The sequence below is a fragment of the Neofelis nebulosa genome, chromosome 13, assembly GCF_028018385.1.
Source record: "Neofelis nebulosa isolate mNeoNeb1 chromosome 13, mNeoNeb1.pri, whole genome shotgun sequence".
Classification (NCBI taxonomy): Eukaryota; Metazoa; Chordata; class Mammalia; order Carnivora; family Felidae; genus Neofelis; species Neofelis nebulosa.
The window spans coordinates 33296927-33324300 of record NC_080794.1 but is presented as its reverse complement, the minus strand read 5'-3'; the positions used below and the strand labels follow the sequence as shown (position 1 = coordinate 33324300).

The following is a 27374-nucleotide window of genomic DNA, read 5'->3' as shown; positions in this document are numbered from 1 at the left end:
TGCAGCAAAAACACTTCTAAAAGGGAAATTTATTGCAATAAACTTTCTTGCTTACTTCAAGAAGCAAGAAAAATCCCAAATAAAAAACTTAACCTTACATCTAAAGGAACTAGAAAAAGAACAACAAACACAACCTAAAACCAGTAGAAGAAAGGAAATAAGAAAGATTAGAGCAGAAATAAATGATATAGAAACTAAAAAACCAGTAGAACAGATGAATGAAACCAGGAGCAGATTATTTGAAAACATCAACAAAATCAATAAACCTTTAGCCAGACCCATCAGAGAGAGAGAGAGAGAGAGAGAGAGAGAGAGAGAGAGATTCAAATAGATAAAATCTGAAATGAAAGGGGAGAAATAACAACCAACACCCCAGAGATACAAAAGATTGTAAGAGAATATTGTGAAAATTATATGGTAACAAACTAGACAATCTAGAAGAAATGGATAAATTCCTGGAAACATATAACCTCTCAAAACTAAAACAGGAAGAAATAGAAAAAATTTGAGCAGACCAATTACTTACCAGCAATGAAATTGAATCAGTAATCAAAAAACTCTCAGCAAATGAAAGTCCAGGGCCAGAGAACTTCACAGGTGAATTCTACTAAATATTTAAAGAAGTACTAATACCTATTCTCCTCAATCTATTTTAAAAAATAGAAGGGGAAGGAAAACTTCATAACTCATTGTATGAAGCCAGCCTTACCCTGATACCAAAACCAGGTTAAGACACTATAGAAAAAGAGAATTACAGACTATAATCATTGTTGAATATAGATGCAAAAATCCTCAACAAAATATTAGCAAACTGAGTCTAACAATACATTAAAAAATGATTCACCACAATTAAGTAGGATTTATTTCTGGGCTACAACGTTGTTCAGTATTTGCATGTTAATGAATGTGATGCATCACATCAATAAAACAAGTGATAAAAATCTTATGATCATTTCTATAGATGCAGAAAAAGTGTTTGACAAAGTACAACATCCATTCATTATAAGAAGCCTCAACAAAGTAGGATTAGAGGGAACATACCTCAATATAATAAAGACCTTATATGAAAGACCCACAGCTAACATCATACACAATAGTGAAAAACTAGAGCTTTTCCTCTGTAGTCAGGAAGAAGACAAGGATGTCCACTGTCACCACTATTATTTAACATAATGCTGGAGTCCTAGTCATACCATTCAGACAAGAGGAAGGAATAAAAGGCATACAGATTGGTAGAGAAGAAGCAAAACTTTCACAATTTGCTGATGATATGAACTAATAAATTCAGTAGGTTTCAGGACACAAAATTAAAGTACAGAAATCTCTTGTACCTTTTTATACTAATAACAAAGCAACAGAAAGGGTCATTAAGAAGGCAATCCTCTTGGGGCGCCTGGGTGGCATAGTTGGTTCAGCATCTGACTTCGGCTCAGGTCATGATCTCACAGTTTATGCGTTTGAGCCCCACATTGGGCTCTGCACTGATAGTGCAGGGCCTGGAGCCGGCTTCTCATTCTGTGTCTTTCTCTCTGCCCCTCCCCTACTTGTGCATTCTCTCTCTCAAAAATAATTAAATCTAAAAAATATTAAAAAAAAAGAAAGCAATCCTCTTCACAGTTGCACCAAAGATTATAATATACCTGGGAATAAACTTAACCAAAGAGACGAAAGACCTATACTCTGAAAACTATAAAACATGGATGCATGATATTGACGTTGACAGAAACAAGTGGAAAATATTCCAATCCGTGCTCATGGTTTGGAAAAACAAATATTGTTAAAATGTCTGTACTACCCAAAGCAATCTACACACTTAATGCAATCCCTATCAAAACACCAACTGCATTTTTCACAGAGCTAGAATTAACAATCCTAAAATTTGTAGGGAACCACAAAAAACCCTGAATAGCCAAAGCAACCTTGAAAAAGAAAAGCAAAGCTGGAAGCATCATGAGTCTGGACTTCAAGTTATATTACAGATCTGTAGTGCTCAAAACAATATGGTACTGGCACAAAAATAGACACATAGATCAATAGAATAGAAAACTCAGAAATGAACCCACAACTATATGGTCAATTAATCTTTGACAAAGTGGGAAAGAGTATCCAATGGGTAAATGAATGTCTCTTTAACAAATGGTGCTGGGAAACTAAACAGCAACATGCAAAAGAATGTAAATGGATGACTTTCTTACATTATACACAAAAATAAACTCAAAATGGATTAAAGACCTATACGTGAGACCTGAAACCATAAAGATCCCAGAACATAGGCAGTAACTTCTTTGACATTGGCCATAGCAACTTCTTTATAATTGTCTCCTGAGGCAAGGGAAACAAAAGCAAAAATAAACTGTTAGGACTTCAAAATAAAAAGCTTCTGCACAGTGTAGGAAGGAAAACTAAAAGGCAACATATGGAACAGGAGAAGATACTTACAAATGATATCTCTGAGAAAGGATTAGTATCCAAAATGTATAAAGAACTTCTAAAACTCAACACCCCAAAGATAAATGATCCAATTAAAAAATGGACAGAAGTCATGAATAGACATTTTTCCAAAGAAGATAGATGACTAAAAAACACATGAAAAGATGCTCAACATCACTCATGATCAGGGAAATACTAATCAAAACTATAGTGAATTATCACCTTCCACCTGTCACAATGGCTAAAATCAACAATACAAAAATCAATAGTGTTGGGGAGACTGTGGGGAAAAGGGAACCTCCTGCACTGTTGGTTTGAATGCAAACTGGTACAGCCACTCTAGAAAATAGTATGGATGCTCTTCAAAAAGTTAAAAAAAATAGAACTACAATCCAGCATTTGCACTAGAAGGTATTTACCCCCAAATACAAAAACACTAATTCAAAGGGGTACATGCATCCCAAAGTTTATAGCAGCATTATCTACAATAGCCAAATTATGGAAACAGCCCCCATGTCCACTGGCTGATGAATGGTAAAGAAGGGGTGCATATATACAGCGGAATATTACTCAGACATCTAAAAAAGAATGAAATTTTTGTCATTTGCAATGACATGGATGGAGCTATACAGTATTATGCTACATGGAACAAGTCAGAGAAAGACAAATATCGTATGATTTCACTCTTATGTGGAATTTAAGAAACAAAAAAAATGAGCACAGGGAAAGAAAAAAAAGAGAGGCAAACCAAGACATGGAGTCTTAGTTATAGAAAACAAACTGATGGTTACCAGAAAGGAGGTGAATTAGGCCATGGGTTAAATAGGTGATGGGGATTAAGGAGTGCACTTGTGATGAGCACTGGGTATTGTATGGAATTGTTGGATAACTATATTGTACACTTGAAACTAATATTACACTCTATGTTAACTAACTGGAATTCAAATAAAAACTTAAAAAAAAAATAACCCAATCAAACAAAGGAAAAAAGACAAACCAAAAATGGACTCTTATCTATAAAGAATAAACTGATGGTTACTAAAGGGGGGGAGGGAATGGGTGAAATAGGTGAGGGGGATTAAGAGTACACGTATGTGCACTGATGAGCAGTGAGTAGGGTATAGAATTGTTGAATCACTATATTGTCTTCCTGAAATTAATATAATAGTGTATGTTAACTATACTGGAATTAAGTTAAAAAAATAAAATAAAATTAGTAAGTGAGTCTTTTTCATGTAAGGTTGGGATGCTTTTCAAGGGCAGCTTCTGTGCTGGGCTCTTGGTGGATGAATCTGCATGCAGCTTTTTAAGAGCCATTTCTCAGTTTGCCAGTGGCTCTGTGGATCTTGTGAACATGAGCCTTATTGGTCTTCAAAGCCACTTGTTTTAGGTGTTGGTCTTAAATATTGGCATGCCTAAAGTGGCATACAAATCCTATAATATTCAGGGATAGCTGTGGGTTTTGAGTTTCCTCCCAAATGTTGGTTGCCGTGATAGGGATAGGGTTTATGGTGAGTTTGTGCCTTAGCTTTTCCTACCTGTTTTGATGTGGTTTACATTTCATTTGCTTGATGTGAAGCAGTTGCTCTGCCAGTTTTTAGGTTTTTTCAGAGAAAATTGTTACATATATAGCTGTAGCTTCAGTGTGTCTGTGGGAGGATGTGAATTCAGGATCTTCCTACATTGCCATCTTGAACCAAAATCTGAACAGAAAAGAATTTGATGAGAAAACACTGTGGGAGTGTTTAGAGTGCTTACTTTAATGGCAGATTTTGGGATAATGTTTGCATCTTCTCATTTTTGTCTTGTCTGTCTTGTGATATTTGATAAGGTTGTCAAATAGGACAGAATTTGCATTTATTTCTCAGTTCAGAGACCATCTTGATATTCTCTTTCGGCAGTTTTAAAACATTCCTAGGCGTGTTCATGGGTCAGATTTATTCATTGGGCTTTTTCTTTTTAAGTTTGAATTTTGTTTATAGTAAGGTAAAAATATTAACAGGATAAATTTAATGTCCAACAAATTATTTGGGACTTCTTTGCTTGTTTTAAATTTCCACTCAAAAGTTTGAACAGGTAAAATCTAGGAATGTTAAAATCTCTTCAATTAGTTGTGCTTCCTTTCCCAACTTATCTTCAAGTGAGAGATCATTTATTTTGAGACATAGTCAACATAATGAAACTGCAACACATTGAGAAAATCTCAAGAGGTCTATTTCAGTGATCAAGCATAGTGACCTGTTGGAATGAAAAATCCTCAAATAAGGTCAACATCTGATTTTTTTAAGTAAAATGTAAGCCTCACTTTAATCATTGTCTTATTTTTAATATCTTTTTATGTCAGCTTTATCTGCAAAGCAAAATTATTGCTTTTACTCTTTAGCATCTTTAAATATAAATAGACAGAGAGAGACGGGGTGTGCTTACTAGGGATCTAACCTAAAGTACACAATAGATATTGCATGACCTCTCCTTGACAATTATTTGTTGTTGTATGGGAAAAATCTACTTAAATAAATGAATCATCATAGTTTGCTTTGAGCTATTTAGTATCAATAAATGGAGAGTGTAAGTCTTGATAATGAAAGGTCAAACTTAAAAATCTCCATTTCACACAAACTCTGATCTTTCAGAAAAAACATTTTGTGGTGATGTGTTATTGCTGGATTTTCTCCATTTTTTCTTTGGCCATGAACACATTGCTTGATTTTCATGTTTTTTATTTTTTATTTTTTATTTTGAAGACTTACAAATGTGTTTACCCTAAAGTTCCTACTTGTAGCTATATACAGTTCACAGAAATAAATGTGAAGAAGAAATATTTGAGAAGTAGAGCTAATATTTTTTTAGGGAAAATAAAGTGCTTAGAATTAAACAGAATGATTGGTAAAACAGTTTATATTAATTATAAGTGAAATTATTTAAATCATTTAGAATGTTAGATCTAGTATTTTGACTTGAACATAGCGAGAAGGGACCAAGAAATGGGCAAGGCACAGGAATGATCGTGCAACATGAGAGAGAGTTAATATAAAGGTCATTAAAATTACATCAAAATTATGTTTGCTATAAAATGGGGAAAAGGAGCAGACTTTGGCTATGTTTAAACTGATGGGTAGAATTTGTTCCCATTTAAGGCTCTGAGAACTCTCCTGCCATTTGGAACTCAATTCAGATCTCTTCGTGTCTTCTACCCAGCCTGATCCCTCAATTAATATAAAGATTTTTTTTTCTGTTTTACAACATGTTGCTTTTATCCCTTTGTTTTTGTACTCTCTTTACTGGATTGCCTTGTGTTGGAGTTAATGGTATAGTAGAATAAGCACAAATATTGTCGTAAAAACCCAGTTTATATTTTCTGAGTAACAGTTTACTCACTTGTAGAATGGGGAGAGAAATAGGAAATCCTGTGAGGATTCAGCTGGGAGGCATCAAGTACCTGGCACTGAGTGGGCCCACAGTAAATGTCAGTGCCTTTCCCACTTCTGAGTTTCATGTCTAGTTTCCTTGGTAGTCTGTAAATTCCTTTAGGGCAGGAAATGTGTTTTATATTCATAGTACCTTGTGCATAGTAGGTTCTAAAAGATTATTTCTTGAATTTAATTTACTGTAGAGCTGTGGAAGCTTAGCACTGTTATTTCTCATTTCTTTTTCCTCTGTCACTTTGTTGCTTTCGTGAAATTGAGGATTTAATTCAGTAGAATGCCGTTATAATATGACTTACTCCATAGAGTTTGAATAGTAAGGGTCAAGTAATTTCCCTGGAAACTTAATAATACTCTATAAAATCTTACTAGCCTGTCTCACAGCATCATAGTCACAGTGGACTTCTGGTGTGTTTAAGATGGTGAAGTCTCTCTCTGCAGGAGTCTATCTAAAGGCACACAGTGAGAATATGGGAAATGAATGGCATGAAGAGAGAGCAAATGTAAATGTCATTGTAAGTGACATTACTTGACATTTTAAATCACTAATCTTCCAAAGTATGTTCTAATTTACTAAAATAAATCAAGAATTGAATTTCTTGTGAGCTCCCTTTGCTTAATTAATTATTAGCAGCAGAACAATATTCTATGATCCACTGCAATTTGTCTCCTTTGTGTTTATCTAGTAACTGACTCAAAAATGAAGAGAAGTGTTCTGATTCAGCAGAAATGATTTTATAACTCATCTGCATTATAGAGCAGAAATGAATAAATGTTTGCTGAACATGCTACGTATGCTTCCATTGCCAAAATGTTAGTTTTCTTTCCTTCTCAAAATATAAGATCTGAGAGATCTTCCTGGTTGAAGTTTGTAGGGTACTTATTTTGCATAGATATGTCTGTAGAGGCAAGTGGCTACCTTTACATGAATTTGTTTCCATGATTGGAATGTGAGAGCCCTTTTAATACTTCCTCATTATGATATAAAATCATATATTCATTGCAGTTTTTTTCTTTAGAAGTAGTGGTGTATGCTAAAACAGGTTTCCTTTTTTTTTTTTTTTTCAAGTAGGCTTCATACCCAGCGCAGAGTCCAGTGTGGGGTTTGAACTCATGACCCCGAAATCAAGACCTGAGCTGAGATCAAGAGTCAGTCACTTAACTGACTGAGCCACCCAGGCACCCATTTTTTGAAAATGCAGTATGCTCTTTTGTTGGAATGAGGACTAAACACGCTTCCCATTCATGCAATAATGTTCGTTGTTCTTATGATACAGCTTCTAATCCTTTATAATCAGTCTTTCTTAAATTTCATTGAAAGGCAATTAGTATTTGTTATCTATTATGAATGAGGGAACCTGAGACTCGGTGTTGACTCTTTCCCTGTTTTAGCTAGTTAGGCATTCGAGGAAAATGTGCTGCTATCCTAATGATTTACTTTTGTTTTCAATTTCAGTTTCAAAGAACATTTGAGTCTCTTAAAAACGTTTCCAATAAATCTGACCTCCAGAAAACCTACCAGAAGCTTGGGAAGGAGCTGGAAAATCTGGATTATTTAGCCTTCAAACGTCAGCAGGTAGGAGTCAGAACTTTCCTTGGTGGAGGAGATGAACACTTTAGCTTCCTACCATCCTGCCTGTCAGTTTTAAGTGGATCTGGGGAAACTTACCTTCTAATGTTTAGGGCAGAAATAGGTTGTGCTGTGCTGTGCTGACCTGCCGTGTTCATACAGATTCATTGTGGTCCTTGCTTTTAGATGTGCAGTTTGGGGGGTTCCACATGTGTCCATATACCTCTCTTAAAGAAAACTCCTGCTGGTTTGTGAAGATATAGCTACCCTTTGATTCAGGATGCCTCAGTGGCATATAGGAAACCTCTGTGATGGCTTGGCCACATGGCTTTTATATTTGACAGGGGGATACTTGAGGAGAAAAATCACCTGATGACCAGGAAAAGGATGTAGATATACATACAAAATTAAGGGAAAGGATCATGAATATGTCAACGTATGAATAGTTTTCTTGTTTGATCTCTGAAGATTAGTGAAATTTTGCTGTGTAAATTTGAACAGGAAAATATACTTTACAAATGCAAGTCTTTCAGCCTCCTTTTATAGAACTCCAAATAAATATAGAGCCAAAATAGACTTTTATAAAATTGCTTTTAGAATTAGTACTAAAAAAATGTATTAATTATCATTAAGTTCTGTGTGTTTGCAAGATACTGCTGCAGTAATTAGCTAGCTAATTTTCTCAAGCTGATCGTCACCAGTTTCTTCCCAGCCACTAGGTGTCAGAGTTGTCAAGCTTTTACTTTGATTGTTTATTCCAATCAGAACAGCCAGATAGACGTTTAAATTAGGTTGCATGAAATTCGGCAATGTGCTCAGTGATGGATAGCGTCTAGAAAAATGACTAAGTGGCTGACTCGTATGGGCAGGCACCGAGTCCATTACTTAAGAGTCTTTTCTGTTAGTGTGGCAAAAGGTGCAACTCTCTTGCCATTGCCCAATTCACAAATTTTGGATCTTTTGGATGGAGTTTTCAAAGCTGGGTATTTATTTATTTATTTATTTATTTATTTATTATTTTTTATATTTATTTATTTATTAACATGAAATTTATTGTCAAATTGGTTTCCATACAACACCCAGTGCTCATCCCAACAGGTGCCCTCCTCAATGCCCATCACCCACTTTCCCCTCCCTCCCATCCTCACCAACCCTCAGTTTATTCTCAGTTTTTAAGAGTCTCTTATGGTTTCGCTCCCTCCCTCTCTTTTTTTTTCCCTTCCCCTCCCCCATGGTCTTCTGTTAAGTTTCTCAGGATCCACATAAGAGTGAAAACATATGGTATCCATCTTTCTCTGTATGACTTATTAGTTACACCTTATGGAGTCACCACAGTATGGTCTAGAAATATTGACTTGAAAAGAGAATTGTGTTCTGGGTTTGCTCTATCACTGACATTGCATGGACATTTAGCCTTCCCATTGCCCTGTATTCCTGAGAAGGTGTATTTGTTTTGTAGAATGTTCTGGGGTAAATGGAGTATCTATGCATACATTTAATTTATATGAAAAGGACACAATATCCATTGAAGTTTTATTTATTTTAAAATTAGTGAGGGCTTACATATTAGCACATGTACAGAAGCAGTCACAGTTACAGAGAACTACTACAGGAATCTCCCATATGATGCTACTTAAAATTCACATCATAAGTCACTGCTCTGGCCTATGCATTTTTTAGTACAGTTTTGTTTTCCAAGAGCCATATTTTACCACTGAGGGATATTTGAGTTGGCAGGCAGTAGTCACTGCCCTCTTCTCTTATTCTTTCTTATTAGCACATTTTCATTGATTATATTCTTGCATTAGCTAATTGTGAATTTGGAAAAATGCTAATGCTTCAAGGGCAGGAGGGCAGAACTCTGACAGGATGGCCTTGAGGACAGGTAAGTAAATTGCATGTGTGTATGAGTAACATATGGGCACATGGGGTGTAAATATATGTGTGTGTATATATATATGTATATACACACACACACACACATATATACTATTAAATGGCAATTATGTATCACATATGGTGATTAATACCTATATGGATTAGATACTGAAATGTTGATAACAATATAATGGGGATGGTTTTATGAGCACTATTTTAAGGCAAGAAAATTGTTAAGAGAGTTAAGTAACTTGCCTAAGGTCACTGGGCTAATAAGACATAAAACTGGGCTTCAAATCTAAATCTGTCGGACTCCACACCTGGGTGGAGTCTTATTCCCAGTATCCCTGCAGGGAGCCAGGCTGGGGTAGGAAAGTGAGGAGGTCTAGATATGCAATATGAAGATAATTTTAGGGATACCAGACCCAGGGCATAAAGAGACCTTTGAGAGTGGAGTACCTTACCTGGTAGGAGGCAAAACAGGCAAAACACTTCTCTCTCTGCCTCTCTTTCTCTCATGCAAATTGTTCAATATATACAAAAACACAAAAGGATTTTTGGAAGAATATCTTTAGACAGCTAAGAAAATGCATCAAACTTTATCTTCACAATCTTCTGAGTGTTATGTCTAGTAACCATGGTTCTAGTGAAATTTATTCACACAAGGCAGTGTTTTAAACTCAAAGGGACAAAATTTAACTGCATGCACATCACACTGTCAATCCTTTTGTATTATTCAACTCCACCTCTCCCTATCAGTGATCATTTTTTTCCTACCCAGAAAAGATGGGAGGGGAATTGGAGGGAAGGAGAAAGAGGAGGATAGAGTAGAAAGAAAGTCAGGAACCAAAGAGTGATGGTAAAGAGGGAAGGGGACTTGTAGGGATATGATAAGAGGGCTCAAGTGAGGGAAATTAAACTGTACTTGGTTTTACACTATGTCCCTAGAACTCTTGATTTAATTGATCACCCAACCCCCCACTCCCCAGCCTGTCTCTGTGAAGGGATATTAAGAATAAGACCTGGGAAAATATTATCATAAATGAAAACATTGATTCTTTGAAGAATTTAAAAAATCTTAAAATAGAAAAAAGGGAGAGAAAAAGACAGGAATACAAGAAGACGTAGCAAATGAAGAAGATGGCAGAGAATAGTGAAGACAGATTTTACTTCCCATTTTGCTTCCAAATGTAGCAGAGCTTTCTAGAAATTTGTTGTATTAACCAAGTTCTGTACCAAAGTCACAGATGAATTGTGAATTAGGACGGGCAGGGTTGGAAGAGTCAGAAGATCAACTCTTCTCTGACTTGACAGGATTTGCCTTTTATCTCCAATCCTGCACCTTAAAAGGCCTCCAAACCTATTAAACCCATATAAGTAAGTTTCTCCTACTGGAAAAGATTCAGGTCTCTGTAAAATTGCAATTCAGCAAGAAAGATTCTGCCTTATAAGGCAGGATTCTTTTTACCAGAGAATTAGTCATGCTTTGTTCCCTGGTCTAACCATATTTATCATTCCTTTTTGTGACAGCACATAAGCTCCATAAGGACAGAGCCTCGTCTGTCACCTTCAATGCTGTATTCTCTACAGTGCTCACAACAGTATCTGACCCATGGCAAATGCTCAATAAATACTTGTTGGTGCTGTTGTTATTTTAAACAAGGAAGCATGCCCAAAGTTTTGGCCTCAGAATCCAGGCAATTAAAATTGATGTGTCTTACTCTACTTTTAAAATTCAGAAAGGCATTTACCCTTTGACTTCCTGGATGTGGAAGATTGACAGATTGTCCCTTGCCTTATTTATTTAGTTTTTCTCCTAACATATTTCATTTTCCATCCACTTCTTTAAACAGGCACAAAATGTTAATATTACCTTAATTATGAATTATGGATGACCAGTGAATTGATTACAAATATTTTCTTGGACTCATTCATTAGATTTTATTTCTTGTCCCTTTCTATGATATTTTAACATCATTTTGAGAGATTTCTTTCCCTGGGCCAGAGGGATCCCTGGAGTACTTTGCTCTCATCTTTTACCTTTATTTTTTGGAGTTACTGTACCTTCTCTCCTCTAGGTGTGACCTTAGCTATTTCCTTTCCTTTTCCTTTTTCTTTCCCTTTCCCTTTCCCTTTCCCTTTCCCTTTCCCTTTCCCTTTCCCTTTCCCTTTCCCCTTTCCTTTCCTTTCCTTTCCTTTCCTTTCCTTTCCTTTCCTTTCCTTTCCTTTCCTTTCTTTTTTCTTTAAGAGTTAGTGCTTATACTTCAACTATTCCTTAGGCTACATTTTAAGTTGGGGCACAAGCATCTCTACATTTTCCTACTGTCAAAAAGACTAATGTTGAAAATAGCTTTGGTTGGAAGAGGTGAGAGGAGGCCCTGATAGATGAGGTGATGGGTTTTTTAGTTTGAATCAGCCAGAAGTAACTAGATGACAAGGCAAGATTAACCTGAGAGTCTGGAGACTTTTTCAGTTTTTATTATCTGGAGATGCAATCTTGGAGGTTATCTGCTTGGACTATTTGGTTTTTATCTTCCTGGTTAATGTTACATAGAGAATGGTAATGGTAAGCTTCAGTTATTATATGGAGCCCAGATTATATATTAATTTGAGAGGTTATAAATCAAGAGATTTCCTTGGGGTTTTGTTTTTGTGGAATAAAATAAAGTTTGATTATCTGTACTCTAATTTAATTCCTTCCTCTCTTTTTCTACCCTTAATATTTATAAAAGCATTATGAGACACATCCCCTTTCCAGAGGCTTCTGAAGTCCTTTGGTATAAATTAGACATTATTGAGTTGGATGTTATGTAGACTAAAGCACATTTACATATTGATGTGAAAATATATAAAATTAAAATATTGTGCTTCAGATACACATCCATGTCAGAACACATCACATACCCCTGATCTCCCTAATCATGCCATGTTATTCTTGCCTTCTGCCCTTTTCATAAGGTTTATAAAACTTGGTATTTAGAGTATCTGGTATTTCCATTTGCTTATTTAACTGCTAATCATTCTTTAAAGCAAAACTGAAGTCTAGCCTCCTTCATGACACTTCATTCCTTGACTTCTAGTCAATATGTAAATTCTTCCTTCTTTGCCATTCTTAGCTTTTTATCCATGTCATCCAATTTAGCATCTGATTGATTATATATTTATTGAAGATCCATGTAGTGCCAGTTAGAGTATGGCTTTGTAGTCAGCCAAATCTGGTTAGACTACTCTGTACCATCTTGGGCACCACAGTTCTTTTTTAAAATGTTAGGAAAGTAATACCTAACTTATAGCCTATTTTAAGAAAACAATATATGAAGTATAAAGTATATATATAAATGCTTTAAATCCTTTAAAATACATAAAGGAATCAGTATATAAAGGACTTAGCACCGTGCCTGGCATGTGGTTAGTACAAGTGATAGTTATAATTTTGTTTTGTATTATTCTCATAAGCCATCTTCAATAATGGTTTGTTGAGCACATTCCATAACAATGTGCTCTCTATTCTGTATATTTTTGTACTGCATATAAGGTCCAGCACTGCTCTGAACATATCAGATAGAATGTTTCTGGACATATGTGATATAGGGGCTAGAGATCTGTGTGACAAAACAACAACAACAACAAAAACTGCTGATACCTATTGAGAAAAAAGTTGCATTATTTGCCTCTACTGTGTTTTTGTGGTAGTATCTCTTGGGCAGTAAAATTAAGGTCCTGAGTTTGTGCTATGACAATCTGTGGTGGAAGGTTGTAGACCCAATGTTCTGGCTAAATCCCAATGTAGTCGTAGTTACATCCTATGCACCTAAACTTCCCTTGTGGTTCCAGGTGGTATTGTTCAGCACAATATTGTTTTCTCTTTAGTGATGATGTTCAGGAATGAACCACTGCTTTTTTCTTTTACTGAACTGAGTAAGTTAATCCCTTCAGATAACTTCAAAACCAGAAGGTACATAATACTTTGTAGGATAAAAATTGCATTTAAAATGATCCCTTATCAATGAGGAAAGATAGAAATAAATTAGATAAAACTTATTTAGTAAGAATAACTGTAGGCTAATATCCTTGCATTGAAAAATAAAATTCTAGATGGATAATGATAGACCATGTAGAGAATAATTGTAGGCTTACCTTGGAATTCAAGAACTCTGAGGACACAAGACAACAATGTAGGGCTCCTCTGAAATCAATGCGTAGCAAAACAAAACTGAATAGTGTTAGGCTTGTTGTTGTAGTACTATAGCATATAGAGAAGAGGAAATTGATGAATGCAGTAATAGTCTTCAACAACGTAAAGACTTACGGCAATACAAATGTTATGGATCATCTAGGATAGGGGGATATACAATGATGTTGCACTAGGAGTTGCTTATCTGTAAGGACAGTATAATGTAGAACTAACTTTGCATTACCTTAACACTAAAATGGAAGTGTATTTTACTTAAATATACTTTACTTAAAATATATTTTCCTAAATACATTTTACTTAAAACTTTTAAAAATAAAGTACCTATGCTTTTGGGATTATTCAGATTCAGTCTAAGGAAGAGTGTAATTGGAGGCTGAATGAGCATTAACAGGAGGTGTTAGGCTTCTAGAACAATAGTTCTAGAAGCAGTAGATTCACTTCAGTGGCTTTTGCTGGATGAAATATGTTAATAGCTCAATTGAGAGAATATCCATCCTTTCCTTGTTCTGTAATTAATCCAACTCTCTTGAAAGAGTTCTGATTGAATTATTCCTTTTAAGAATAAGTCAACCAAAGACTGCTACATTAAAATATTCATGTCTATCTTAGATGGTATTCTGTCTCTTATTTGCCCAATCAAGTAAAATGATTGTTTATGCCATTTATAAAACTGTTTCTGAAGATCCCAAAGCATTTCAGAGATTATTAAAAATTCATTGCACAAGTATTAAAAATGTTGTAAGATTGTGTAAGTTTGTAAGATTGTAAGATCACGTTACATGAAAGTTTGAATCAACCCCAACGTGTTTTGTTCTATCCACTCTATATGCAATTCCATTTTTATTCAGATGTACAGTTTGTCTCATAAAAAAAACACATGGCATTACATTTATTCTTCAGTTTTCTGGTACAGAGAGAGAAGAAGGTTGGATGCATCATTCAAGGTCATTCCAAGTCAGTAACAGATCCAGAATTAATATTCACATTTCCTAATTTCTAGCTTATTGCAATAGCCATCTAATCATTTTCATGACTTCATAAACTGCAGATCTTTATAGGGTGATTTCTTTTCCTATAGTTATAGTCTGAAGTTAAAAAACCTTATGGATTTTTATGTAAGAACCTTATCCTTTATTTAAAAACAAATAATCGTATTATATATTGGTTCTCCTTCTAAAATTTGATTTCTACATTGGAGATAGTTAATAGTCATGACAAGTAGGTATCTTCTAGTTAATTAGTAAAGTACAAATATAGAGACACCTTTTAAATTCTAAAGTTTGCTATTCTATTTCCATCTGTTGTCTCTGGGGTTCAGTTTATTGGTGGCGCTTAGGTAGAAAGCTGTTGAATCAAGCATATATTAGCTGATTTTCATGCACCAGAGAAGATTTATTAATTTTTTACAAGGTTGTTTACTATGGTAGTTTGCCTCATGGGCAGCTTATAGCTACTTTATAGTGGGGAATGCTTATTGAAATAGTTAATGCTTTGTTATGGGTTGTTTTCAAAATTTACAATGCTGATAGGAATTTCAGGAGGCTAAAAAACTTTAGTGTTTGCATCAATATGGCACTTATTTGTGCATGTTTTATATTGATATACCTGAGTCCATAAGATTATCAATAAAAGTTGGTTATTGATGAGGAATTAAAGTTCTAAGAGTTAACTCTGAAGAGATATCTTCCCTAGTCTGTTTTGTAGCTTGAAAATGATCTGCATGTGCAGAGAGGATAAATTTTCACTCCTAAGATTATGAGCTGTGGTGGCCTATGATGCAAAGCAAATAAGGTATAAAAGAATCAAAGAACCTAAACTCTGGCCCTCATCTCCTCATGGAGATACCCTGTACAAGGCTATACACTTTGCTAATGGCAGCATAGGGACAATAATAGGAAATGACATTTTCTTTGGTCCTTTTGTGAGTCCTTTAGGATAAGTCAGCCAGTTGTGTATTGATCCTTCAGTATCTTTGGTTTGTATACTGAATATAGATATGGGTGCTGAATATAGATACTTTTAACATCTAAATTTACGTGTACACTGTTAGACATTGAGATGCCTGTAAATGCAAATCATTCAGTAGTGCCATTCTTATTTTAAAAGAAAAGATATTACAGTATTTTAAAAGAAAAGATATTACAGTATTTTAGAAGAGGTAGAAATTAGAAGCATCATCTAGTTCAATCACTTCAGTACATGGATACACAAATAATACAGAAAACATCATTTTGTTCTTTTATTGCATAAGAATTTTTATCTTCGACAGTTTCTAGATCCTGTGTCCTCCAAGCGAATGCCCTCTAAACCAGTTCTTCCCAAATTTTATTATGTATACAGATCATGTGGGGAGTTTTGTTAAAACATGCATTTTGATTCAGTAGGTTTAGAGTAAGACGGGAGAGTCAAACAAATTCCTCAGTGATACAGATGCTGCTGACTCCTGGACCACATTCTGAGTATAAAGGGAGTGTAGATGATAAATTGCAGGAGAATTATTTCCAGTTGTATTACAGAAGCCTAGTACAATCCCTGGAATATAGTGAGTACTTAGTAAATATTTTGGGCTGAGTGATGATACAGTGGTAAGGTTTTTGTCTATGTGTAGGACATAGAAGTTTTTGCCATCCTTAGTATTGTATCCTTTATCATAAAATTTATAGCTATTTTTGTGTTTCTCTGTCACGTGAAGGGACATGCTTGTGTACATAAATACTGTGTTTTTGTAGGTTATGTATTTCAGCAGTTGTAGAAGTTGTTATTTGTACATCTTTGCCCCTAGTGAAAGAATAGATTGAATATGAGAGCAGTTGCGTCTAAGGTACAAGGAGCTGAAGAAGAGTAAGAATGTAGTATTTTAGCCCTGCAGTGTCCACTGTGAGTTGGCCAAACTGACCATGAGACCAGCTGGTGTTAGCAGCATTTGTTCGAGAATAGCAAGCTTAAGTACTTACTATAGTAAGACATGATGAAAATGATAATCTCAAACATATTCTTAAATTTGTGTATCTAAGTTGTACCTCTGTACCTGTGTGCACAATCAGAAAACATCGCATTGACTGTTAACTGCATCCTTGTCAGGCAAAAAGATTACTGCTACAGCTATAGCTCTCTGTGTTAATCGTAGTGCTGGGAGTGCGCCTAAAGCACTACTGGCTGAAATTCAAAGAAAGTGTTGATGCTGCTAAGATGAGGCCAACAGTTTTGCTGACAGCAGAGCTTTAAACATGCACACACCAATCATGCAGCCTTTTGTAGATGTTAAGTTGTTTGTTTGTTAGGGGTTGATTGCCTGAGGGCTAATTTAATATGTAATGAGAAATTCAGTTTATTTCTTTATTTTTTTAAAAGCATACTCAGTTTTTGCTCTCTAAAATACCGTATTTGGACAGTTGCAAGGTTTCTATTTAGGAGGAGGCTAATCAGCTTTCATTTTTTTTTTTCCTCATTCTGCAAATGTGACAGCAGTAGAAACACATGCTGATATACATCTAGGTAAGGGGAGATACCACCAGAAGATGGAGCAACATGGCTGGTTTGTTCCACATCCTTATCAGTAATTTACAAGGGTATATGTATACATAGGATTTCTTCCATACACTCTGGTTTGAAATTAAAAAAAACATAGAAATTAATATAGTTAATGTTCTTCAGAGTCATATTACAATTTAGATGGGATATCTTTGAATTTTTACATTGCAAGTAGCTTTTCTTTCTCCTATTGAAAACAAATAGCTGAATTTGTTTTCATTGACCATATTATTAACTATATTATGCTTAATATTTTTAGTATCACTTATGGGATTTTAGCAAGATGCTACAATCAACCTATAATATACACTGCATTCTTCTCCTTAACTGTATTTTTATGAATCTACCTTTTTTCTTTGTTGTAAAATACAGCATTCATACATGTTAATATTCTCTATATAAATGCTACTCATGTTATTATAGCATCTGGTTGTACCATAGTTAAGTATTTATCATTTACTCCATTATAAAACCTTTGTTCCAAAAGAGCTGTATGAACCTATTAGATATATACACAATTAGGTAGGTAATGATCTGTGGCTGCATCCATACAGCATCAACAGCTGACCTGTGGCTGGTTTTCCAAGTGTGGTGCTGATTGTTGATAGGAAGTACTCAGTTCACGGGATGAAACCGTTTTGATTATTTTGAGGGAGTGTGTGTGTGTGTGTGTGTGTGTATGCTCTGAATTTAAGTTATGCATTTTGTTTTAATTTTAATGTTTGCTTTGTGAAGAAATTGTTTATTTCCTGCCTCTGATTTAGATAATGGTATTTATCCCTACTGTGGTAAGGTCCCTATTCAAACATTGGAAATTACCGAAATCTTTCTTGGTACTTTCGTTGGTGCACAAGAATGAAATGGTCCAGCGCCTGGGTGGCGCAGTCGGTTAAGCGTCCGACTTCAGCCAGGTCACGATCTCGCGGTCCGTGAGTTCGAGCCCCGCGTCAGGCTCTGGGCTGATGGCTCGGAGCCTGGAGCCTGTTTCCGATTCTGTGTCTCCCTCTCTTTCTGACCCAACCCCGTTCATGCTCTGTCTCTCTCTGTCCCAAAAATAAATAAAAAATGTTGAAAAAAAAATTAAAAAAAAAAAAAGAATGAAATGGTCCACTGCATGTTTCATCACTGATAGTTATACATTTGTGTCTTCATCCTAAATTTATATTTGTAAATCAAAGATAATTGAGTTTTGGTCTTTTTCCTATGTTAGAGTTGATTAAAAAAGGGTGTGTCAGGGAAGCTGACACTATGAAGGAAAAATTTGAATGATGATTTGAAAGAGAAAAAATTACATTAATGAAGGGAGCTACAAATAATAGGATACTTTTGACAGTTCTTATAATCATCATGTAAAAATTGAGAGAAACTAAATATGATACTTTGGTAAATTTCCCAAGTTTTGCGTCTTTTTTGTCAGCTTTTTTTTTTTTTTTTTTTTTTAAATTTTTTTTTCAACGTTTTTTATTTATTTTTGGGACAGAGAGAGACAGAGCATGAACGGGGGAGGGGCAGAGAGAGAGGGAGACACAGAATCGGAAACAGGCTCCAGGCTCTGAGCCGTCAGCCCAGAGCCTGATGCGGGGCTCGAACTCACGGACCGCGAGATCGTGACCTGGCTGAAGTCGGACGCTTAACCGACTGCGCCACCCAGGCGCCCCTTGTCAGCTTTTTTTTAAAGTTTATTTATTTATAGAGATAGCCACAGGGGAGTTGGGCGGGGGGAAGGAGGGAGGGAGGAGCAGAGATAGAAGGAAAGAGAGAATCCCAAGCAGGCTCTGTCTTGTCACCACAGAGACTGACCAGGGGTTTGATCTCAAGAACCTTAAGATCATGACCTAAGCTGAAACCAAAAGTCAGTTGCTTAACCCACTGAGCCACCAAGGTGCCCCTTCTTTGTCAGCTTTTGAGTGTAAGCTCAATGAGGCTCATTTTCTCAGGGTAAAGGCATCACTTCTCACTTTGGATCAAAGCAGAAAGTCCTGGGATGTTATGCTATGTATCATATGTAAATAAAGAGAATTTTTGGTAAGCAGCAGTGTGCTGTATTGAGAAAATATTGGGCAGAAAGTTTTAGCTTGCCTGTTGCTCACTCTAATAAGAATGTATGTCTATACCATATGGTAAGAGTAGGCATACTTAAGGTTAAATTCATTTAACAACTGGAGAATTATGTTTATTTTACTTAGGATATGGGTAACATTAATATAGACTAAGCTGAATAAATGAATTAAATGTACCTGAACTTTGTTTTAAACCTAGAAGAAATGATCTATTTTGGAAACTCTTTGAAATCTGTCAGGAAACATCTTTGTCTTGAAAACAGGGAGTATGTAACTCCTGGCTTAAGATACTTAAGATATTTGACCACTAAAATAATGGTTTAGAATGGGATCCATGAAAAAGAAGATAGAATTATACCAGTGGTAGGGTGTTTATGAAGGAAGGAAACCTAAAATTAGATCCTGTATTAAGCAATGTATGCTAAGTAAGTTAGCACTTGTGAGCATGTGGTGCTCATGACTGACTTGTATCAGTGGCTGTGCATTTTCTTCTGCTCCGTAAATCTGGCCCTGCAGACGTAGAGGATATCTTGATATCTTTGTTACTCCATATCTTTAAGAAGTTTTGGAAGGTTTATTTCTTACCCTTGATAATAAGTACTGTTTGTGTACATTACTGCTACTGAAAGTTAGTAATTTCTTAATGTCACTAGGGTATCAGTATGAAAAAAACCTGAAAACGACAATTTTCAAGAATGTTGGTGTAAGTGGAATAGATGCTATTATTCTGCATTGTACATTTTTAATGTACATACTTTTTGCATATGGTTCTATATGAGACCTGAGGTCAATGAACACACTCTAAGATCAGACTCTTAGACTAAAACCACTGTTGATGATATTTCAGGGCATGAGTAATTATGAGTAGTTTTAGGATAAAGAGATAAGACTGGTAACATTTTTATAAAATATGACATTAAAACATATTTAAAGACCGATAAGCTGAAAATACCAGTCACGTTTCAAAATAATAAAAGAAAATGTAGTTAAGATTGACATATAGCATGTTGAAGGTAAAGTGCATATTCCTTAGGAGACCTCTGAAAATAATGTGTGTATCAAAGGAATTATAGGTGCTATAAATAATATATAGCTTATGATAATTAATGAAAAACACAATATACATTTCTTTTTGCTGCATCTTATTGTGAACTATATTCCAAAATTGATGGAATTAGGATGATGCTAAGGATTCATTTCATTGTAGCATATTATAAGCAATTAAAAATTTTTATGTAACAGATAACCTGGTTATCTAAACAATAACTCATTTCATATCTGTTATGAGTGAAATATTTATTTCACCTGTATGAATATTCTCCTTAACTTGAATATACTCTAAACAAAATTGGCTTTACCAAAGCTTCTAACGGGTCAGGGCTGGAATAAATAACAGGCGGTGTGAACCTCCTGCTAAAAAGGAAACTCAAAATTATTATTCAGTAGTTTGGGAACTTTGGATTTTTTTTGACCCAGTGGAGGTGGGCAGAACCCCAGTAATTACTGGTAAAAGATTTCAAGCCATATTTAACTCAATTTTGACACATAATAAAATAGAATGTTTTATTTGCCCGTGTTTGTCCCTTTTTAAAAAATGTATTATTAAAGTATTTATGTACAATGTTACATTAATTTCAGGTGTACAATATAGTAATTTAATAATTCTATACATTATTCAGTGCTCACCATGGTAAGTATAGTCACATTATTGCCACAATGTTATTGACTATATTCCCTATGCTGTACTTTTCATCTCCGTGAGAAAATTTGTTTATTTATTTAATAACTGGAACTTTGTGCCTCTTAATAACCCTTTATCATTTTGCCCAACCCCCACCTTCCTCCCTCTGACAACCACCAGCTTATTCTCTATATTTAAGAGTCCTTTTTTGTTCATTTAAAAAATATTTCAGATTTAAGTGAAATCATATGGTATTTGTCTTAATTTAAGGCAATTCCATTAAAAAAGTGAGATAGTGTATTAAATTATATGAAAACCTAGAACTTAGCTTCAGTAAAGGCAGAAAGTACTTTATTATTTTTTAAAACTTCTCTTCCTCCTAAGCACTAACACAAGCCATATATTCATGAATAAATCCCCACCACTATGTGAGCCTAGTCTGCTGAAAATAAAAAGGCATATATAATTCTGCCACACAGCGAGATAAAAGCTGTGTTATTTATGCATGGAAACCATTTTCTACTAGAAGGAGTTGTAAAAAAATAATAGAATTATAAAGAAAGTGAGTTTACAGAAAGATCGACTCTTCTTAGCATTATGTAAATACTTTCTACAAGGGTGCTCTGATATAAGAGACATACTATGCAGTATTTCACTTTAATAACGAAACAGTAAGTGATGATTATTCATGTAATAACAGAAGGACTTCTAGTGTACATAAATGTTCTTTTACAGATTATTGACAGAGAGGTTGGAATGTTAGGAGACAGTGTCTACTAGACGTTCTATAGTAATAAAGATTTCCTCTCTCTGAAGCTATGGGAATACCTACTATACAGGTTAGATATTTAACTTACTTAATTTCTGCAATAATCATGTGATGGGAATGTTATTATAGGGCGATGATCTGAGTCTTGAAATGATGGGTGAAAGCAGGTTACATTTTGATAATGTCACATAAGACCAGGCGTGTTGGGTTGGTCTCTACCCCCACAAACATTTTCATAATTTCTTATGACAGGGACTAAAATAGAATGTCTAATGCTTAATGTGCAGCAGTGGGGTTGTCTGAAGGGAGTGACAAGAGCACAATGTTTAACAAGGAGACTATGGATGAGCACATAAGGGATAAGTGATTCCCAGGTAGAGGAACCAATCTAGAAAGTACATAGTAGCTGCTAAAGGAATATTATGAAGGGAGATTGATATATAAAAGTTTAGAGTTTAGGGTAATATGGAATCCAAGGTGATTTATTTCTTTTTTTCTTAAGTGTATTTATTTATTTTGAGAGAGAGTGAGGGCCCACATGAGTGGGGGTGGGGCAGAGAGAGGGAGAGACAGAATCCCAAGCAGGCTCCGCGCTGTCTGCGCACAGAGCCCAGTGTGCACATGAACTGTGAGGTCAAGCTAAGAACTGTGGACCTGAGCCTAGATTAAGAGTCTGATGCTTAACCAACTGAGCCACCCAGGTGCCCCTGAAGGTACTTTCTTAGAAGCGCAATGTGAGATTATATTGCATAATTTTACTTTGAGACGTGTTCTTTTTCCCATTTTCCTCCTGGACTGCCCACACTGGAGGGAAGTTTCAAATTAAGCCTTGATAATAAAAAATGGCAATTCTTGACGTCTTGGAAGTAGAGGCAAGTGGGCATAACCAGGTTGTCTTTCCCCTATTCCCTTCCACCCCAGAAAATACCCTCCAAGCTGGGGAGAAAAAGAATTGGACAGGAAAAAACAAGCTTAGATGTAGTCTGCTTTTGTGCGTGTCTTCTACCACTGTGCCACAGCTACCCCCTTCCTTCAGGCTGGGAGACATGATAGAACTTACTCCGTTGCTCTTTGGGGGATCTGAGATGAACGGTGAATTCCAGGTCTAATCTGGACTTCTGAGAGTAGAAAGGTTTCTAGGGAACTTAAGAGGCAGAGTAGGTATTTTTTGCCATGTTTTCAAGTCAGAATTTTTTTTTTCCAGTTCTAATATAGTGTTGAAGGCATCAGAAAATTTCTTTGGGACCAGAGTGTGATACAGAAGTCATCAGAGAGAGGATCAGGGAGCTTGGTGACATGGAGGAGACAAGGGCAGCAGATTAAAGAAGGATGGGTAAGAGAAGTTATAGCTGACCTCCAGGATCACCAGTACCATAGTTTGCAGTGGGAACTGAGAGAGCTGCAGACTGTCCAGGTGCCATTTGAGCGAGTGCTATCCAGTGCTAAAGACCAAGTGGGAGGAGTCACATCAGGAACAGGAGGCCAGTGAAGGACCTAGGCAGATCCAGGTAGAGGTGAAGATGACTGTCTTCCCAGCAGTCCTGTGTTGGCAGCTGCATGAACCCTCCTGTGGCTTAGACTCATCCCCAGGGAGGGAGAATCAGGAGAAAAATCTAAGGATTTAAACCTGAATGTAATTGAATTATAAAACTAAATAGACTGAGAAATCACTGAATTGGTCTGAGTGTACCTGGAAAGGATTAAATTAAGTTTCTGCCCTGAGCAACATGGGGCTTAGAGTAAAAAAAAATCATTTTATTACAGAAAAATAAGTTATTTATTTATTAATTATACTGAAAGGCTGAAAAAAAAGTTAAATCAGTATTTATGATTGTGAAATTTGTATCTGCTATAAAGTTACAAATCTAGGACTGAATGGGGGAGCATTGTGATATTTGGAAAGAGAGCAGATATTTAGATGAGTGAGTGAGAGGGAGAGAGAGAGAGAGAGAGAGAGAGAGAGAGAGAGAGAGAGAGAGAGTGTGTGTGTGTGTGTGTGTGTGTGTGTGTGTTTGGCTTTTGTATCCCACTTCTACCATAGCCAACTGGGAGATGAAGTATCACTTTGGTTAGGGTTGCCAGATAAACTATAGTAGGCCCAGTTAAATTTGAATTTCAGATAAACAACAAATAATTTTCTCAGTATTAACTATGTCTCAACTATTGTGCAAGGCATACTTATACTAAAAAAAGTATTCATTATTTGTTGGAAATTGAAATTTAACTGGGAATGTTTGATTTTTTATTTGCTAAATCTGGCAAAAGCCTTATTCTTTGTTACACATAGCTGGTGAAAAAATAAAACTGGCCTGCACTTTACTCAGTGAAGTTTGATAACAAGTGGGTGCCATACAACAAGTGTTAATATTATATTTCATAGAAGAGGCAATTCTTGGTTCATATTGATGGGTTGGGCTGGCTCTCTGAGACAGCCAAATTAGGATAGACAGAATAAAATAGTTTAAGAAAATTACAAGAAAGTAAACGTATTTGATGACTTGTTCTAGAACACACAAATAGTAAGTTGCAGAATAAGGTTTTTCCAGGTCCAAATGGCCTTCATAATACAAATTCAGTCATTTATTTATTTGTCTATTTATCTGTTTATTTACTTATATTTTAGAGAGAGAAAGAGAACACTAGTGGGGGAGAAGGGCCAGAGGGAGAGGGAGAGGGAGAGAGAGAGAGAGAGAGAGAGAGAGAGGGAGGGAGGGAGGGAGAGAGAATCTTAAGCAGGCTCTACATTCAGCACAAGCCCAACATGGGGCCATGTCGGGCTCTATCTTATGACCCTGGGATCATGGCCTAAACCAAAATCAAAAGTCAGTTACTCAGCTGACTGAGCCACCCAGGGACCCCCAAATTCAGTTTCTAAAGAACCTGTCAGGAACATATTCACTGTATGAAGAAAGTACTCTTAAAATCTGGGTGGTTTGGTAGCTGCTGCTTTCTTCTCAAATGTACTCTTCTGTTATGGTCAAGCCTATAAAAGGAAACTTACAAATCTTTTCCAGGAAGCATGCCTTTGAAATTAGTTGAATTATTTTAAAGAAATCATAAGATGCTACTTCTTTTTAACTTGGCATTTTATTCAAAGGGTGTTTCTGAAATTAAACCAGTGGGAGTTTAGCCAAAATAGTGCTGTGACACGATGATGTCATTTAGAGAATGTTGTGCTGAGTTAAATAGCTCTAATTATTAGGAACTTTAAAATCATAAAGCAACTAAAAAGCACCTCACTTTTGAACTTCAGTGGAATATAGTTTCATTATGTGAAGCATTTCACCTGGTTTGGATAGTTGGCTTTCAGCAACTATTTGAGATCCCAGTGTTAAAATCTCCTTTCCTTATACTTAGTTTCCTCTTCTGTCCCAGAATAATTCTATGTTCTGGACCTCATTTCCCTCTGTCCTATGAGGACCTTGCTCCATTTGGAATGCCTATTTTCTCTTTACTTTTAACTTTTCCTACTCATGCTTCCTCCCTAGCATATTCTTAACCTGTTAAAGTTTGGTCCAAATAACAACAACATGGCAATCTTCATTCAAAGCTGTATCAGCTACAGCAACAGGCCTAGCTCTCTTCTCTTCCTCATAGCTAAGTTTCTGAAAGATTTTAGGTGAGCTAACCTGCTTATTTAACTACATCAGTTCTTGGATAGAAGTAGGGAAATTGAATATTTCCTGTATCTAATTATTATTAACAGGCATTCTATTCCCATTAAGAATCAGATACCATAAAAATTCCAAAATTGATCATGAAAATAAATGAAAAGAAATGTAAATATATATTTCCTCAAATGTATGTTAAGCATATAAAACTGAACTCTTAATATAAAAGCTATGCTTTAAAAATATCTTTGTGTGAATTTTTTTTTCATGGGTTGGACTAGGTGAGCCTTCTGAAAATAGGAGACCAGTGAAGTGTGACCTTGAAAAGCTCTTCTTTCATGGTAAAGGTTCAGGAATTTTTACTGTTTTATGGATCTTCAAACTGCTTTCAGATTTAGGGCAATCTGTTATTAACATTTTTGTTCATTCAGTGGACACAAATACTTCAGTGGTTTTTGAGTTGTTAAATATAGGTGAGGGAAGGTTTCTATGACAATTTTCTTTTTTATGATTCCTTATGTTTTCATTTTAATATGAGTTAGCTGATTTGTTCTGTCTTGACCAGCTCAGCAGTATTGCCAATGGACTCAGTAAGGAGATGATTTTATCAACAGTTGTAGGGCAGATTAAGTACCAGCTTTAGTAATTCTTTTGGAAAGTTTTAATTATGTGCTTGTTATTTTCTCCTTAGCCCTGGTTGTTGCTCTTCTTGGAATGCTTTTCTATCAGAGCTTCATAACAAGTTGCCTTCTTATAATTTAGTTTTCAGCTTAAATACTACTTCCTTAGAAAGGACTTCTCTAATCCATCTGAGGAAGAACCATCTCCCACCCCCTGGCCTCTCCATAACCCTTATCACTGTATGAGGTTGTCTTGTAAATTTAATTTCTGTTGTTGTTTATTGCCCAACTTTCTTCATTAGAATATAAGCACTTAGTCTTTCTTCATATTGAATGTTTCTCAATAAATATTTATTGAAGAAATGAGTGATATGAAAGGTTAGTGATATCAGTGAATCAGAAGTCAAACCTTTCTTTTTTTTTTTTTTAAATTTTTTTTTAACGTTTATTTATTTTTTTGAGACAGAGAGAGACAAAGCATGAATGGGGGAGGGTCAGAGAGAGGGAGACACAGATTCTGAAACAGGCTCCGGGCTCTGAGCTGTCAGCACAGAGCCCGACGCGGGGCCTGAACTCACGGACCGCGAGATCATGACCTGAGCCGAAGTCGGCCGCTTAACCGACTGAGCCACCCGGGCGCCCCAGAAGTCAAACCTTTCTAAGGAGGCATTTGTATGTAATAGTTTTTTTAAACTTCTTATTTACTTTTCACTTCTAAGTAATCTGGTTTCTGCCCTTCAGTTACGCCAGCACTGTTATTATCATGGATCCAGTTGACAATTTTAAGTTGACCTTTTAACTTAACTTCTGTAAGGCATTTAACACTGTCAATTGGCCTTCCTTCTTATAAATCTTAATTTTCTTTCTTTCTTTTTTCCTTTAAATTTTCTTTCTACTGTGTAAATACTTTGCAGTTTTTCCCAGGATAAATGTTGATGTTTCCTAGAACACGACTGCTTTTTCCTTTTCCTTCCTCTTCATTTTACTTTTTGTTTGGTACCCTCTACATACACTATAGAGTGATCTCACATATACTCATAGACTAAATAAGTGTCCCTAATCAATAATTGGATGATTCCTATATCTTCATTTTACTCCAAGTATTTCTCTTTAATTCCAGACTTTATCTGGTTATTTAATGGGCTTTTCAAGCTCAACCTACCCCAAATTTCCATTATCTCTTCTTACCATCCATTCCTACTCCTTCTTTCTCTTCCATTTGTATTCCCCACCTTAGCAAATGCCTGATAACTGATTTTCTTGCATTCAGTTTCACTCCTTTTAAACTCAGCCTTAAATATTGTTGCTGGAAAGGTTTTTTTAAAAATGCAAATCTGAGCATGTCATCATGTAAAATCCTTCAGTGGTTCTCCATTGCCTTTAGAATAAAATCCAAATTTTATAAGGCATTTAAGGCCCTTCATTTTCCAATAAGAGCTTTGTTTTTAGCCATATCAGAATATTTGTAGTTTTTTGAACATATCACATTTCCTCTGGCTTCATGCCTTGGCATATACTATTACTTCTGTATGCTTATTTTCTGTTCAGAGTCTCCTGGCCTGGCTCTTACTTGTACTTCAAGTTGCAGATTTGACTGCTCCTAA

The 27374-nt window shown here is 35.7% G+C and overlaps 1 protein-coding gene across 3 annotated transcripts in view; it reads left to right on the top strand.

Moving 5' to 3' along the window:
* Positions 1-27374, top strand: part of CTNNA3 (catenin alpha 3) — a 1807132-nt gene that overhangs the window by 234451 nt on the left and 1545307 nt on the right. For all 3 annotated transcript variants that reach the window (XM_058696469.1, XM_058696467.1, XM_058696468.1), the window contains one exon: positions 7312-7431. In XM_058696469.1, coding sequence (XP_058552452.1) covers positions 7312-7431 — 120 coding nt within the window. The remainder of the gene's footprint in view (positions 1-7311; positions 7432-27374) is intronic.